General features: G+C 38.2%; 1 protein-coding gene across 5 annotated transcripts in view; it reads left to right on the top strand.

The window, feature by feature from the left end:
* wu:fj29h11 (uncharacterized) overlaps nucleotides 1–16,771 on the top strand; it is a 68,908-nt gene that overhangs the window by 37,774 nt on the left and 14,363 nt on the right. For all 5 annotated transcript variants that reach the window (XM_023272845.3, XM_023272847.3, XM_055004709.1 and 2 more), the window contains 10 exons: nucleotides 2,683–2,864; nucleotides 3,049–3,232; nucleotides 7,782–7,924; nucleotides 9,399–9,580; nucleotides 11,611–11,870; nucleotides 12,003–12,240; nucleotides 12,316–12,499; nucleotides 14,363–14,486; nucleotides 14,699–14,785; nucleotides 16,574–16,759. In XM_023272845.3, the coding sequence (XP_023128613.2) occupies nucleotides 2,683–2,864; nucleotides 3,049–3,232; nucleotides 7,782–7,924; nucleotides 9,399–9,580; nucleotides 11,611–11,870; nucleotides 12,003–12,240; nucleotides 12,316–12,499; nucleotides 14,363–14,486; nucleotides 14,699–14,785; nucleotides 16,574–16,759 (1,770 nt within the window). The remainder of the gene's footprint in view (nucleotides 1–2,682; nucleotides 2,865–3,048; nucleotides 3,233–7,781; nucleotides 7,925–9,398; nucleotides 9,581–11,610; nucleotides 11,871–12,002; nucleotides 12,241–12,315; nucleotides 12,500–14,362; nucleotides 14,487–14,698; nucleotides 14,786–16,573; nucleotides 16,760–16,771) is intronic.

A 16,771-nucleotide genomic window follows, 5' to 3' on the forward strand; every position in this document is an offset into this window, starting at 1 on the left:
TAAATAGGGAACCAATCTTGTTTGCCCACATACCTATCCAGGGGTGTTACCAAGATGGCTGCTCAGTGCCAAGACTTTGACTTTGATATGGTGTTAAATAGGGTGTATTTACCAACAGGGTCTAACATTGCATTATGGGAACCGTAGGATCCAACATTTTTATACGATAAGATAAGATCACTGATCCCTCCCTGGGGAAATTTACAGGTTACAGCAGCTAGGTACAAAAGAGGCATGGAAGAAGCGAGACAAGTGAACAAAGGTACAATCAGGCGAACAATGCAGATATAATAAGAACTATGTACACTTTTACCATGTACAGATGAGATATGATGAATTTACAACTTGACCCAACTTGAAGCTCTCAGCATCCTGGAGTTCAGGAACTTGCACACCATTGTCTTTGCAGATGTGTGCACAGTCTTCAATAATTAAAGTTACCTTACTGGAGATGCCACTGAATCTGTGGGCACACTAAATGTAGACCAAGATAGTAGGAAAGCAGAAATGTATGCCTTTTTGTTGCACCACTGTGTTGTGGTATTGTTACATTCGTCTTCTGAATAAATATGAAGTGATTGGTGAATCACATAATTACATAATAGTTGAGGTTTGCAAATATGTGTGTGTTTGCAGTCCTTAAAGGGATTAAATATAAGGACGACTTAGCTTCTGCTGCTTACGTTTTGGACAATGACCTCTGTTTTGTTGGTCACCCAATTTTATGTAACAGCATAAAATTCTAGAGCAACCTTTCAAATTAATACATCTTGCCTGTTTGAAAGCAAAAAAAACATCAATTCAATTTGTTATGACAGCACATAAAAATTGGCTGTTGCAATTTACCTTTGTCAGTATACATGACTCTTTGTCACTGAATGCAGATAAAAAACAAAGAATGCTAGGAAAATTAGCAGAAAATAACACTGGTGGGAGTGAAGTCTTGACTTTTCAGGTCAGTGATTTCAGTTTGAAACAACCTTCTGCAAGTGAAGCCAATATGCAGCGCAAACCTCAGGCTCTGCTTAAAGGTGAAGTCAAGTGGACAGAGATGAGTGTGATAGCTTCGGAGAGACAGCAACGTTAAAACAGTGTGCTTCTGAAATATTGAGCAGTACAGAGATCAGTGGGGACACGTTCCTTCAGATGCCAGCCCCAGAAAGTAGAAAAGTAGGTCAGTGAGGGTTTTCAGTTACAGGTATTTAGTTCAGTGATTGTATGCTGTTATGTCAAAAATCAAATAATTCCTAAGAAATAGCTAAAAAGAAATTATGAAATGCAAGAAACTCTGGCCTTCTAGGCATTGTGTATTTCCTAAATCCATTCCACAAATACACTGGACACGAGTTGTAACAATATAATAAATTAAGTAGTGGTGGGACGCGATTAAAAAATGAATCTAATTAATTACAGGCTTTGCAATTAATTAATCGCAATAATCGCATTGTCAAATAGCAATATTTGACACAATAAGTAATTATTTTCAATTCAAATAAATATTGGTTGACAGTTGAATCACTGAATAAACATATACGCATTTATAATTTGAAATTTATATAATTAATACAATTTTAAAATGGGACATACAGGAAAAAAAAGTGATTTTGATGACTTAAGGCCTGGATTTAGTTCGGTTTTCCCAGTCCCATTTTTTTAGGAATATAACTTTCTATTTATAAACAAAAATATTTTTTCATAAGCTAAAAGTTTATAATTAAGTTCTTAAAAGACAAACATTTTTGTGGTTTAACTTATTACTCTGCCGAGGCTCCGCCTCTGTGGCAGTGTAATAACTTAAACCACAAAAATGTTTGTTTCATTTCTATTTATCTGCATTTTTCATGTCTGCTACATTCACAGATTACTGCACATTCACAATGCAATTTTAGCAATTATATTCAACATTTTACGACTTTTTGTCACCTAAAGCACTTTCAGTGTCTTCTAAAGTGGTCTATTATGGGATGGCTACACCATTAGCAGGACTGTCATGGCTAACATTAGCGCTGATGCTAACAGCAACATGTTTTGCACTGAGATGATACCATCGGCTTGAAATGATGCAGTGATCAGAAAACTCTTTGTTGCACAATTTGCACACAACCACACTTTTACCCAAGCTGCCATCAGGAAGATTTGTAAAAGAAAACTTTCCTCCCAACAAGCACAATGTGGTCTCATCCTCCTTCACTGTTCACCAAACCTCCTTGGGCTCTGATTTCGCGCCTCTGTATCTTCTTCACGGGAGAAGATACCCATACTTTAGGTTCATTACTGCCACCTACTGGGCTGGAGTGTTCATCAGTGTTACCGGTGTGCCACAATTTAAGGAACTGAGAAAGGTGCGATTAAATGCGTTATCGCGTTATTTGCCACGGTAATTAATTAATCGAAATCAACGCGTTAAAGTCCCAGCCCTAAAATTAAGCTTAATCTCTAAATGGGAAATCAGTTATGAAATAAGCTGAAATAACACTTGTTAATGTCTAATGAAAATGTTCACCCAGAAGAACTCTTTAACTTACAATTGGTGGACATGATATCATCTACAATCCAATGTTGTTCTCTACCACAGTACTAGAACTAATATGGAGTCTGGAAAAATCCAAAAAGTTTCATCTCCTCTTTTATGTTTATGGCTATAGGTTGGTGGTGTTAATCCAGTTTGTTGTCTTTTCACAGGACCACTGTCTGCATTGTACAAGGATATAAACGTGGTTCACCCCTCTTTGCTGAGCTGTTTGGAACCCCTGGAAAGTCAGCAGATTCGAGAGCTGTTGAAAAGACTTGGGGTTCATGAGCTGGAGCCTCAAGAGGTGCTGGAGCAGCACATCTACCCTTCAGTACGCAGCAACAAATGGAAGGTAATACACACATGAAAGTGATTCAACTGGTTCTACTTCTGTGTCTACTGCAGTGTGAGAAAATCTCACAGAAAAAAGAGAATTTCTTACTATGTGCACAGCGTATTTGCCCTAATTATCTGTCTTTCCTTCTCTTTTATTTCACACTTTGTTTCTGGGATGTTTCCACTGTTTCCACCACAAGTCGAAGCCTGAGTCGGTGATTGTGAGTTACTTGGTTTTCATCAAGCAGCACTCCTCCTCCAGCCAGGAGTACTCAGACATCGCAATACCCATCCTGACCTGCAGGGGTCTGCTGTGCCCGGCCAATGAAAGGGTGCACTTCTCTGAAGAGTACGGCAACATGAACCTGGCTAAGAAACTGCCTGGTAGGGAGAAACACACACGCACACACACACACACACACACACACACACACACACACACACACACACACACACACACACACATGCACAGATTGTTTCTGCAAAAAGAAAACTTTTAAACCTGAACACTTCTCCTCCTTCAGCTATTGTACATTGCCCGTGTTTGGCCTAGAAAGCAAGTAAAATATCCATAACAATCACCACAGCTTGTTTCTTACTGTCCTCAGCTACCATCTCCTTTTTCTCTTTTTCTTCTGGGTAAATTTTGAACATCAGCTTTGTGTGTGTGTGTGTGCGTGCGTGCGTGCGTGCGTGCGTGCGTGCGTGCGTGCGTGTGTGTGCGCATGTGTGTGTATTTTCTTTTGTGAGGAAAGTGTTTAGTGATTATGTTACGGTTTGCCTCCATTGTCCTGAGTATAATAGCATGTTTGTGTTAGTGTTATGTAAGTGGTAGTAGAATGGACAACCTGTCATGGAAAATGGATCAGAACACTTGACCTGTGCTTTGAAAAACAGAAAGAGAAGCTGTACAGGCACAAGCTAATGTTCTCTTCTGGCCATTTTAAAGACATCCGTAGCGGCATTTTTGTCAAGATGTCCTGATGATCTGAGCCATTTTATGTTGGCACAGCTGCTCATTTTACAGTATGGCATACAATAAACAGAATAAAAACGGTGTCATTTTTGAAAGTTGTGCATGGTGACAGCCATACTTTTTGAAAAATAGTCAGTTTCACAGGTTTGTGTTAACACACTAGACCAGTGGTTCTCAATTTTTTTCTGTCGGGCCCACCTTTGGAGGACAAAAAAAAAAATATAAAAACATAAAAAACATATATATATATATATATATATATATATATATATATATATATATATGTATATGTATATGTATATGTATATGTATATATATATATATATATATATATATATGTATATGTATATGTATATGTATATATATATATATATATATATATATATATATATATATATATATATATATATATATATATATATATATATATATATACACATTTATATATAAAACTGTGAAAACATAAATATGCAGGGCTGTGTTATTTTATCTGATTCCATTTTGTTGTTTTTCACAGTAAAGATCAGGGGTGTCAAACTCATTTTAGTCCAGGGACCACATAAACCCCAATCTGATCTCCAGTGGGCCCCACCAGTAAAATCACAGCATAATAACCTATAAATAACCACAGCTCCAACTTTTCCCCTTTGTTTTAGTTCAAAAAAAGTACATTCTGAAAATGTTCACATTTAATGAAGTATATTTTTACAAAATATTATGAACCTGAAATTTCTTAAGGAAAACAAGTTCAATTTCAACAGTAGCTTATTATGCCTCAGTTCATCATTTACACATGCATTGTAACTGCCAGATAACAGTTTATCTACAAAAACACAGAACATTCAGTCACAGGTATCTGGAACTGAACAATCTAGTATTTTACTTCATGATCAGAACAGCTTGTCAAGTTCTAGAAATTATTTTAAATTTACAATTTTACAAATTTACAATTTACAGTTAAAGTTGTTGTAATTTTTATCATTTGTAAAGTCGTCCCACCCCGAAATGGACCGTCTGGTGGGCCAGTTTTGGCCCACAGGCCGTATGTTTGACATTGCTGGTAAAAATAATTGGAGGAGATGAGCCGAGTATGTGACGTGATCAAGTACACTGGTGTTCCGACTGCACATTAACGATGCGTTCTCCCGTTCTCGGGAGTCTGTACTTCGGAGTGTGATCGGCCAGTGTATATACCATAGATATATACAGAAGATCATTATTATTATTATTTATATCTATTAGAGGTAGACCGATATATCGGCTGGTCGATATTTTGGGCCGATATATGGACTTATTTCAATATCGGCCATCGGCCGATATTTACAAAAAAAAAGCCCATTTGTGATCAGGCACCCGTACGGGCAGCTGCTGCGACCGCTTTTCCCTTAGAAGGACCCCCGGCACTCAGAGAGCGGAGCATGAGCGGAGCGAGTGAGCCAGGAAACAACAAGCCTAACCCTAACCACTTTCAGGTTACTTTTTAATTGTATTTTTTGTAAACTTTAAGTATTTTCTTTATGTTATTGTACTTTTTCACTTTATGTGTTCAATAAATGTTAGAGTTCTACTAGTGTATTTAATTTATAATATATACATGTATATACTTTTAGTGTTTAAATTGCCTTTTGTAATCGATGTGCTTTTAAAAAAAAAGGATATCGGCCTTAAAAATCGGCTTCTACAATCAGCTTTAGATATCGGCCATCGGCTGAAAATTTTTTTAAAAATCGGTATCGGCATCGGCCTTTGAAAATCCCATATCGGTCGACCTCTAATATCTATGGCATATACCGTCTATGGGGTCAGCACAATTTCAGTATTGTGGTACGCTGTGAAAAACAGGCCGATGTTAAAACAATAGTTCAGCTAATTTGTTCCGTGTTGAAGGACCTTTTCCTCCCAGTCGCCCGTGCCCCTCTTGACATGCCTCTGTGCCCCCCCAGGGGGGCACGCCCCACTATTTGAGAAACACTGCACTAGACACACCTTTACTACTATATCAATACTTGTTTAACAAAATAACATAAAATAAACTTTAAGCTATATAATAATTGTCCTTACAAAAAACCACTTTGTATTACTGTATATGTTTTCAACTATATTATTTTGCAAAATACACTCATTAGCATATACAGTGTGTTCAAAGTAGCTGCTGTAAAACTCATACAGACATACAGCATCTGAGGTGTAAAGCAAAACCTGTAAAAATATAAAGATGCTTACTACTGCCATTCCTCCACTTCCCCCTCAACTGGATAGCCCTCCAGCTTTACAAACCAGTAAGAATTTTATCTAGTTTCTCTGTAGAGATTGGTAACTGCAGGTCATTAAGCTAAATATTTGCATAGTCATGCCCCTTCGCTGACCTGCTGTCAAGGTGAGCCATTCAGAATGTGCAGCTGTCTCACAGTCTGCCAGACTTATTTACTTGCTAACTCTAAAATGGCTCATCAGTGAGTGAAGTACATCAAATGTTCTGTGTGTTTCGCTTTGTCAGTCACTGAATTAAATAAGTGCAGAGAGAGTCTTCTTCCTGAAGTGGACATGGACAGCAGCAGCTCAGCTGCATTTAAGGCTGTGGGCACTGAAACAGCCTATTTAAAACAGGGATAAAACCTGAAGCTTGTACTGCATAGCAAGTTCAATATGCCCAGAATATCTTTTCATGAAAAAAAAAAAATTGCTGATTGTGTGAATGTAAACTAATAGGCTTTTCAATACCACAGCCTCGTATAAAGCATGAAACTTCAATCACATATAAGTTACTTAGATGTAAGAGTCTTATTCAATTCTCAGTTAAATTGCCACCATGCAAGAGAAGATTTTATATTGATATTATAAATGTAGATTCTCTCTGCAATGCTACAACAATAAACAAATTATTATATGTAAAGAATAAATAATCAGGTTGTAAAAATGAAACTATTGTCATGGTGATGTGGAGGATGATTCCAGTTATCACACTTTTAATGTGATGTTCTTACAGTGCATGAGCGTTTGTAGCAGTTTTAGTCTTATTCTTTCAGCTGCTTAGTGGTGTTCAGTGGTTTTGGGAGCATGTAAAAAACTAATATAAAAACAGCAGTCAAACTCATAAGAAGTACAAGGCATTAACACATTCTTAGTCTCTGTTTTAGGATTATTTCAATATATAAAGGCCTCTAAAACCTTTTGCCCTCCTCAGAGATCCTATCACAGTACAATCCTGCACCGAGCTCCATAGGACCTTGGAAAATGGAAAAACTAAAAAAGAAAGATGATTCCATTTTCCAAGAAAATCGATTGGTCAGTAGGCAGAGTTATAATGCCTATTGATGTATTATCTTAAAAATAACCTGCTCTAGTGCAAGTTAGGTGTTCAGCGTAAGTTGTCTTAGTGATGTTGACTTGGTGAAGCGTGACCTACTGTTGTAGTCCTGAAAACCCACACTCAAACCTGGCTACCCTCAAGTCCAGCTTTGTGTAATACAGGCTTCTAGGGGACCATCTTTCCAATATTTTGAGCTAAAAAAAACTGAGACACATTCAGAGGACAATTTGGGACCTTTTTAAAATTGAATTAATTGTCAGAATAGCTCATTGTTCCAACTCTAAGTCAGTTAATGTAAAAGCTCTCATCTTTTTGTTCCATTTTGTTTACTAATGGACTTTAACGATCAAAATGTGTTGCAATGTGATTTTCTCCCCTATGGCTTTGGCTGTTTTCTATCAGAAACCACAAAAGCATTAGTTTTGTTTGTATTGGATACACAATGTATCAGTCTTCCTTTGGTGATAAAGCAATGCAGCAGATTAATTACGCACATGTTAGACCTTGTTTGAATGACAGAATAACCAATATCAAAAGGTAAACAGTGCACATTACCTAGTTACACATCTTAGTCTTCCTGGTTGTGGTTTTAATACGGCATTTCTTTATTACTCTTCCATCTGTAAATCCTGTTTCCCTGCCACCAGGCTGTGATTGGATCTTGCTGAGTCCCTGCTATGTGCAGACAGACAACGATGTAGCAGGATGGAGGGAGCTGTTCAGCAGACTGGGCGTCAGAGATGGTCTCATCATTCGCAAAGAAAGACAGACACTCACTGCCGCAGAACTGGTGAGGAGGACATCCCTGAACTGTTACCTCAGCTATTCAGGAATAGCACTCAGCTCATGCTGCAAAGATGCAATTACACTGGGAAAAAAACACTAGAAAGAGGTCGTGACAGCTCTACCTGTAAGCACAAATGATAAAAAGCTATGGATGTGTTGTGTAAGGAACAATATTTACTGGTTGCATGGAGACCAGAGTGAGACGAGAATCTTCCTCTGCATTTGTGAGTCATCATGACAAACAAGATAGTGATTAAACGATGAAGATACTAACGATTGTGAGTCACAGCAGGACTAGAGAGATCAATAGCTGCTTTGAGGATGAGCAGAAAAAGCAGGTGAGTGATGGGACATATCACGGATAGAACAGATGCTGTGCAGGTCAGACATTCCTGCTGCCTGTTTTAGCCTGGGCTGAAGCTACAGGGAATAATATGTGGATTTGTGATGATACCATCAGTCACTGTGTGTCACTGTGCCTACATGCAGTATTGGAAAGATATTACAGACATTGTTCCTCCTCAAAATATCATAAGTCATCATTAGTCACTTTAAAATTTATATATTCATTTCAAGTTGATGACAACGATTATTGACATTTCCCACCTTCATCACTACCATCAAGTCTTTCAATACAATGACAGGCCTTCCTAATTTGTGATTAACACTGAGGATCAAGGTCCACTTATTAGCTGCTCTAGATCTTTTTATTACACAGCGACTAATTAGATCTTTTTGGTTTCTCTCCAGCAGTCAGTCACTTGTCAGCGTATTGTCAGGAAAAAACTGACACCAGTTTTGATAATTAATTAGTCCTTTTAAAGATTTTATTCAACAAAAAAGTCCAACATAGTTTGGTTTCAGCAAATGTAAGGACTTTTTGATTTTCTTACTTTTATAATATTGTAAAATGAGTATGTTGTTGTCACAAAGAAGCATTTGAAGATGAAGGAATCCAGGAACTTTCAATGTTTTTTGAACTTATCTTTTAGGCTAAACAATCTTTCTAGGAAACTAGGTAATTAAAATTGTGGGAATGTAAGCCAAGGTTTTGACCTCACTTAGTCTCAAGTGAGCATTTATATCTGATCTGTGTTTAAATTTACACATAACAGGATTTCGTTTCTCTGACCTTGTGTGTTTTTTATTGCCTGAAGAGGGCTTTCATGTGATCATTTTGGGGGGGAAAATCTGCAGATAAATAAAGAATGGAGAGGGATCAGGGTTGGTTTGATGTGATCAAACTTTCTGGTTCTGGTTTGGATTCTAACTGCAGTGTGCTTGACAGTTTCAGGCTTTTGATAGATGACAGAGTTATACCAGAGAGAATACAATCATAACAGTCCAGTCTGGTACAAGCCTGCAAAATAAGTCTGTAGAGCATTTCAGTCATACTGGCTTCAGATGAGTTTGAACACTTAGACGAGAAGTCATTATTAACTATGAAGCTCATTCTTTTCCCTCTCCATCTCTGCCAGGCCTCCAGTCCCTGGGCAGCTGAAAGTGTGGCGTGGCACCAAACTCCAGGGGAAGGCTATGTGCTCGATGACTACCCCTGTGAAGAGTTTCATGCCCTGGCTACAGCCCAGCTGCCTGGCTCCCTCCTGCTGCAGCAGAGAATGGCTTTGCTGGAGCTGCTGGAGATCAACTGGGACACTGGGTAATACTCACACAGTGAAAGACACACACTTAACATGCTTCTCCTCATGTGTCATGTTCTGTCCAGTAAAGAGTGTCCCATTTTAGCAATGAGTCCATTTGCAGGGTTTGTACAGTATTATGTTTAGGAAACCTCTTTTCCACAGATAATGACAATGTTAATGGCTTTAGAGTGTAAGTCCCATTATTTCTACTGTGGCTGCAAAGTGATTACTGGGGTTGACAGTTAAAAGATATTTTCTCCCTGAGAGACTCATCATCCTTATGTTTGTAGTGACTTTGTAAGAGAGATCAAATTAATAATAAACTGCTTTTACAGTGGTCCCATTCTGTTAGTGTTGTAGATGTGTGAGCAGAGTACAGTTCAGGTAAGTAGGTCATTCAAGCTCACAAACTCATACCGGAGAGCAGTGAGTTTAATTATGTCCTGTGCAACCCTTCCTAACAGCCACTCTTTTATTTCACAGTTCGATGAATAATTGAAGGATCACTCCATTATTTTTGCATTTGTCTTTTAGGCTATACATGAATGGCAACCGTTTCCCAATACATGCCATCAAGTGTCCATCCTGATCTTCTCAGTCTAATTTTTTAGTGGCAGACTGTTCAGCTGTTGTAGATGTGGCTCCCAGACATCACTCAAAGGCATCACTGGCGCAATTTAAAAAAAAGATTTCAGTTTTATTATACCACGTATTAAAAACAGCATAATATCACATAAAAACATAAAATCAAGTGAACAGTAAATATCCAAGTCTACCACAGAATGAGTACTAATAGAATACTAATGTCCATCTCCAGCATACCGATCAAAAGTTTGGACACACCTATTCAGTCAGATGCTTTTCTTTATTTTTACAGATAACAGAACATTTAAACACATATGAAATTGTTTAGTACGAAAATAGTACAGATAACACAGATAATCATATTTGCTGTTAACACATTAGTCTTGTTAAAAGTGGAGGAGTCGTTTGCTTTCTGAGTCACTAAGTTGTGATGAGCTAGTCCAAAGACATCAATTAACCGAAAGTACTTTGCTTTTTGAAAAAAAAGGATTAACTTTACAAATTTGCCTGCCTAATTTACTTAAGATTCTATTTACCTTTTACCCGATGTTTTTAACATACTAAGAAACATCATGAACGAAATAAGCAGTCAGCAACATGGCTGAGCATTTCCACTTTAAAAATGCATTGGACTGATGGTAGTTTCAAAAATACAGAATCAGACTTCGAGGGTTTCATACGAAAAGGACCCAATCCTGTGAAGCTGTGTTAGTTTCTGTATTATTCTTATTCAGAATCTCAGTGTTCAGTGTTGGAGCAGTTGTAGGTGAGCTGGTGAATTGAGAGAGATGCAGGGACAGATGTGTTGAAATAATAGTGTTGGTTTACAGCAAATAATTCTGTTTTACTGCTGCTTCTGCAAGAACTGTTTAGCTAAGCACACACAAAACAACAGTCCATCATTGCTTTAAGACATGAAGGTCAGCCAGTGAAGAAAAGTTCATGGACTGAACATCACACAAAAGCCATCGTCAGAGGAATTTATTAGGCCATGAAGGCTGTTAGAGAAAAACAAAGGAGACTCTGCTAGTATTTATGCAAGCTATGACTTTGAGGACTAAAAGAAACGCCTAGCTGTCAGGAACATGCACAAGCTCAAACTAGTTTACTCTCTTTTTACGCTTTGTAAACGCATGTGGGGAGAAAATGCCATGTATTGCACTGATCAGTTTGCCTTTAGAATTTCTCAGTGCATTAACTCTGATCATTAAACACGTGCAGAACAGTGAAATGTAGGTCACACAGTTCCGCTACTTTGTTGAGTCATCCTAGATAAAAAGAGATTCACTGAGCTACTGCTTAAGAGGTTGCCATCCACACACTGTAATAATTAGATCTCTGAAAGTATATTATGCTATTTTAAATGTATCTTGTCCGAGAAGCCGTCGTTTTTTCAGAGCATTTATTCTGGTTTTCTCCCACTGAAAAGAGGGATTGAAAACTTCTGCAACCTTTCTTCCAGACATCGCTACTCTCAGTACCTCACAGCCCAGGTGATCGACAGCGATGGGCGACCAATCAAAAGCACCAGATCTTCTTTCTACCACTACTTGTGCCGTCTTGAATGGGTGCCAGCTTATCGCCCACAGCAAGGAGAACAGCCAGAGAAAAAGTACCTGTGTCCAAGCTCAGTGTATCTGAAATCACCAGAAATCACCAACCTGCTGGGGACTCACGTTGATTATGTGGACATCCACTCCAGCAAGTTCAGCAGAGCTTTAGGTAAAAATGTGTCTGCCATGGTGGAAATCTCTGCTGTCAATAGCTGTAGTTTTTGGTTATTCTGTAATTGCTGCAGGTTGAGGCCGTAACATGACAGACAACATGACTGTAACTGTATTCTCCTTCTTTTAGGAATGAGAGAAACTATCTCAGTGGACATTCTCATTAACTACTTGAAGAAGTGGTGTGTCCAACCAGAGAAAGATAACCAGGAGCAGAAAGACCCTGACGACAAGTCAGAAGGGGCAAATTTTACTTCTACAGTTCAGCACATCCACAACATCTACACCTATCTGGATACAAACTGTTCCCAGAACAGCCTCAAGGAACTGTTCCATCATACCCCTGCTGTGTTCGTAGAGTTGAACAGGTACGTCATGAACTGTATCAGCATACTGTTCCAGGTTAATGTCAACATTTAAACACCTGAACTTTGTTTCCTCAGCCATAATGGTGACTGGTGTAGAGGACGCTTCTACCACCTGAAAGACGTTTGCTGGAGTGACACCACAACCATGTTCCAGCGCTACAGACAGCTGACTCACAGAGCAGACAGCCCTATCCAGGAGCCCAGAGTCCTGGCTCCTTTCTATAGCCAGCTGGAAGGCATGAGAGACTTCTTCACCAGGGTAAGAAAGCCATCAATTATATGGTCGTATCACATGCAAATAGATTTCTTGTCTATTAAATCACCTCTGACTGAGTTACACCTACATGAGACGCACATCACCCTGGAACCCTGAGTGTTTTTTTAATGCTACACGTCTATTTTTCTTTCCTCTGGTGTGAATAGTGAAGCCTAATCTCTACAGACAGCTGTTTAAACCACATAAATCTCCTGCTATTTATATGTTGTGAAATAATACAATGGTATCTGTAATCATTAATCAGGCTCCCAGTGTCACTGTGAGTTTTCTCATCTCACTTACAATCAATACACCAGCTAGTCATTACAAAACAATGCTGATTTCTTTCTGCTGAGTCAACATGAAAACTGCTTTTATCCATTAAATTTCTGCTGTCTGTCAGTCGGCTGAAGATAGTTTCTCCAGACGTGCTCTTTTTAGCTTCTGCTGACAGTCAGACGGCTGGTTCTGAGGACAGAGATACAAAATTGAGTTTGGGTCAAGCTGCGATTGCCAGTTACTATTTTTCCAGAAATCGGTCTGTCATCATCTTTCTTATTGCTAGTGACAGCTCACATAATTTTACCGTATGTTTAAATGTGAATCATGTTTTCTTTGACTCATTTAGTTGATTTTTTGCTTGCTAAGCCCTTGCTTAGCACAATAATAGTGGCTGATTTATGCTGCTCTCACGGCCCCTTGATTACAGACAGAGGTAGACAAAAGCAGACTCGTAGACTCAGGTGCTCAAGAAGTTTAATGTGCATATGAAAACATTCAAGAACAGATATTCGATCTTACTTTTCATTCATTCATTCATTCATTCATTCATTCATTCATTTATTTATTTATTTTTAAAATGGGACAGTTCATATTAATGTACATTTCCATCTAAATACAAGAGATTGTAGCCAAACGGCTAATTGTATTGTATCCAATACCTGTCGTGCCTTGATCCAAATACAAACTGTCCAAGATTACCACATCCAGATCAACAGTGCTCTCATTGGGACTATAGTACAATGTAAACTTGCTGTGAAAGAATAGCCGGTATAATGCTTTTATTTGAAGAGCCACAAAACAGAACAATAAAATGATACAAACATCCCCTTTCAGTTTCTTTTAAACAGTAATAATCTCATCTGAACCACTACAAATAAATTCAATAATACACTGTGGCTATTTTGAACAAGTGTTTTATGTCATTTCCATTAGTTAATAAAGTAATGAATGTTCAGAGTTCATGAATGTTCAGAGTTCATTTGTGGAGAAACCAGCTTTAAAATACATTCTGATGATTGTGTAATTATTATCAATATATGGTGCTGAACGACAGTTCTAATATTTTCTTTTAATATTTAAAGCTGTTTGAGACACTATTTTATGGGCACAAAAGAAGCAACCTATTGTTAGTTTGATCAACTTTTTCACTGCAAATAGCTGTTAAAAATATAAAGTCCACAATGGATTGTTGTATTATTTGACCAATTTCAAAGTTTTGCTACATTTTGTGCTTGACATTGATCCTGAATCCAGCCTCCTGCTGAAATCAGGCTAATCCAGATTTTTTGGAACACAAAAAAACCACCCTGAACTTACTGAACGCTTGATCCAGATCAAAACATGAACTTTATTAGCCGTCACTAGCTAGCTAACATAAACTGTATGATCTGCTGAAGAAGGACTGAGTAGGTTAGCACATGGAGTTTTGTCTTGTCACCTACTAATTGTCGTAGACATCTAGACAAGAAATTATACACAAATCTTTTCACTATGAAGGCATTTTTCTGTGTTTGTCATTATAATTACCCCCTCACTATGCTATAGTAACGTAAACTAATAATGCTTCTGTTATAATTCGTATAGCTGAATGTGGATCACAGCCCCAATATGAAGCAGTATGTTGGTTTGTTGGAGCTGATCTGCTCATCATCTCCCATACCAACTGCTGAAGTGCTACAGGATGTGTCGGTACTCTATGCCAGACTTGGTAAGCACATTTCGATTGCCAGTGTTTTGTTTGATAGCTTTTCTTGCATTCAGCGACTCACACATTTCTTTACTCCGTATGCCCCATCTGTCTGCAGCTCATTAACTCTGTGTTCAACAACTGTTTTGTCTCCATTTTGACTAGCTACACTTGCTACATCGTCCCTCCGTTCTCTGTCTTTACATAATAGAATATTTCTTTCTTTTTAACAGCTCAAAAGTGTAAACCTCCAGTGTCTGGAGACCAAGAAAACATGCCTCAGTTCAAACTCAATCCCGCTTACTGCTCCACTCTGAAAGGTGAGTAATAAATGTATTGCAAACACAATACGCCATTCATTACCTCTTCAATTTGTGTGTGTTGCACACTTTCTTTTGACAATGTAGCATCATCCACCACCAGTCAGTGCACCACATGTTTTAAAAGCAGCTGGCAAGAATTTGTTGCTGCAGCCTGGAAATATTTCACACTGGAAACTGAAAGCACTGAGACCTGTCCTTTCTGCAGTGAAAGTGATTGGATGTGTGGCAGCAGCAGAGTTCACAGCAGTGCTAATGTAATCAGGGACTGTAAAAAAAACACCATCTGAAGGGAAAAAATCCCTTTAACAGTTCCTGGCATTGCCCTGTGTCCTGGAAGTGGCATAAAATTGGCTTAGACTTTAACATGAGGTGCCCCCCACCCCCACCACTTTGGGAGAGTTGAAGTGGAGGTGTGTTGGGAAGACGTGATGCAAAAATAGTATGTCAGGTGAAAGGCACAGGTGCATGCCACTATTCTAAAAAGAGTGGCAAGTTGTTTATTTCGGTTTGGCTCGCTCATCAACATGGTCAGCAGTTGCAACAGCAGCTGTGACACACACAAGCAGTTAAGGTGTAGGTACCAAATGTGTTTGACCTGCCAGATCTGCTTGGACTCCTGCGTTTACAAATGGTGTGCCTCCTGTTTGCCTTCACTGTTGGTTTCCACCAGAGGGGAAGGCTGTTACGTGGTCACAGAACTGGAGTTATGTTCAGTGGCATAAACTGCTATTTAAATTAACTAGCAAAGGTAGCTGATGGTATATAAAGACACAACCTGTGGGTTGTTGCTGAACAACATGAGGTAATTGTATTAAGGGACAGATGAGATTTGGATGCTGGAGACACAACTGAGGTTTTCTCTGTCAAGACAGGGCAACCTACTGATTTGTTACAGTTTTGACTTACTGAATTCCATTTATTGGCTGTACATGGAATTTGGTGTTGAACTTTAATAAATAATGTCATTGATGTTCAAGGGCACAGAATTACATACATAACTGAAAACATTACAATGCTTTGTTCATATTGAAGGCTTCAGACATTGTAAACTTATTTTGTTTTGCATTAAAGTGCCTCTGTGGTCATTGAATATAACCCCAAAGACTCATCTGTATTAAAAAAAAATTAAAAATCCATGAAAAAAGTTCTGTCCTGCCTTAAAATGACATAGATGTAACTCTACATAGTAGCTTCTTTGGATGTTTATCTTTGGCATCAAAGTAATCCTAGTGTTGTTTGCACATGAATGGGTACACTGCTAATAGTTTGTTTGTCATACTTTTAATTGTCAAAGTTTTCCAAAATAGATATAAATATAAGGGGAAAAAAAGAAAATTTTGAAAATTTGGGATCAAGCTGTTTTCTACAGCATAAAGCAAAAAACATGATTAAACTTATCATTTTGGTGATGAATCCTTAAAGTCAGTTATAAAGGAGCTGTAAACAAGATATATACATTTGAAAAATCTACTTCTCTGGTGAACTAATTGCAGAATGGCAACACAAAATTGCCTAAATTGAAAGGAGCTCAAATAAATTTTTTGTCTGTATGTACTGCAATTTCTTGTTCACCTGTTTTGTTTTGTTTTGTTGTATAATACACTTTAACCTGGATTTTATTCATTTAAGCTGGCAAAATAACCAGTTGGATATGTAAAAACGTGGTTAAAAACTTGACTGATTAGCTTTAATAATCAGCTAGCACCATACACTGGCAAAGTCAGGAAAGAGAGAGATGCTAAATGTCTAAAACTCAGTGTATCTCTCCTTTTGTTTTGTATTCAGGTATGGTGTCTAATACGAGGGTCTTCCCTACCAAAGATAACTGCTGGGTGAGTCTGGCTAGTAAACCCATGATTGGTGACAGCAAAGAGCTGGAGAAGATCTTTAAACCCCACAAGCAAGTGTGTCTGCTCAACCTGCCACCAGCAGAGAAGAAGGCTGCTCCCATGAGCAAGACTGGGAACTTTGGTATGTTGCTGC

This window comes from Amphiprion ocellaris, chromosome 18 (genome assembly GCF_022539595.1).
Source record: "Amphiprion ocellaris isolate individual 3 ecotype Okinawa chromosome 18, ASM2253959v1, whole genome shotgun sequence".
Taxonomy (NCBI): Eukaryota; Metazoa; Chordata; class Actinopteri; family Pomacentridae; genus Amphiprion; species Amphiprion ocellaris.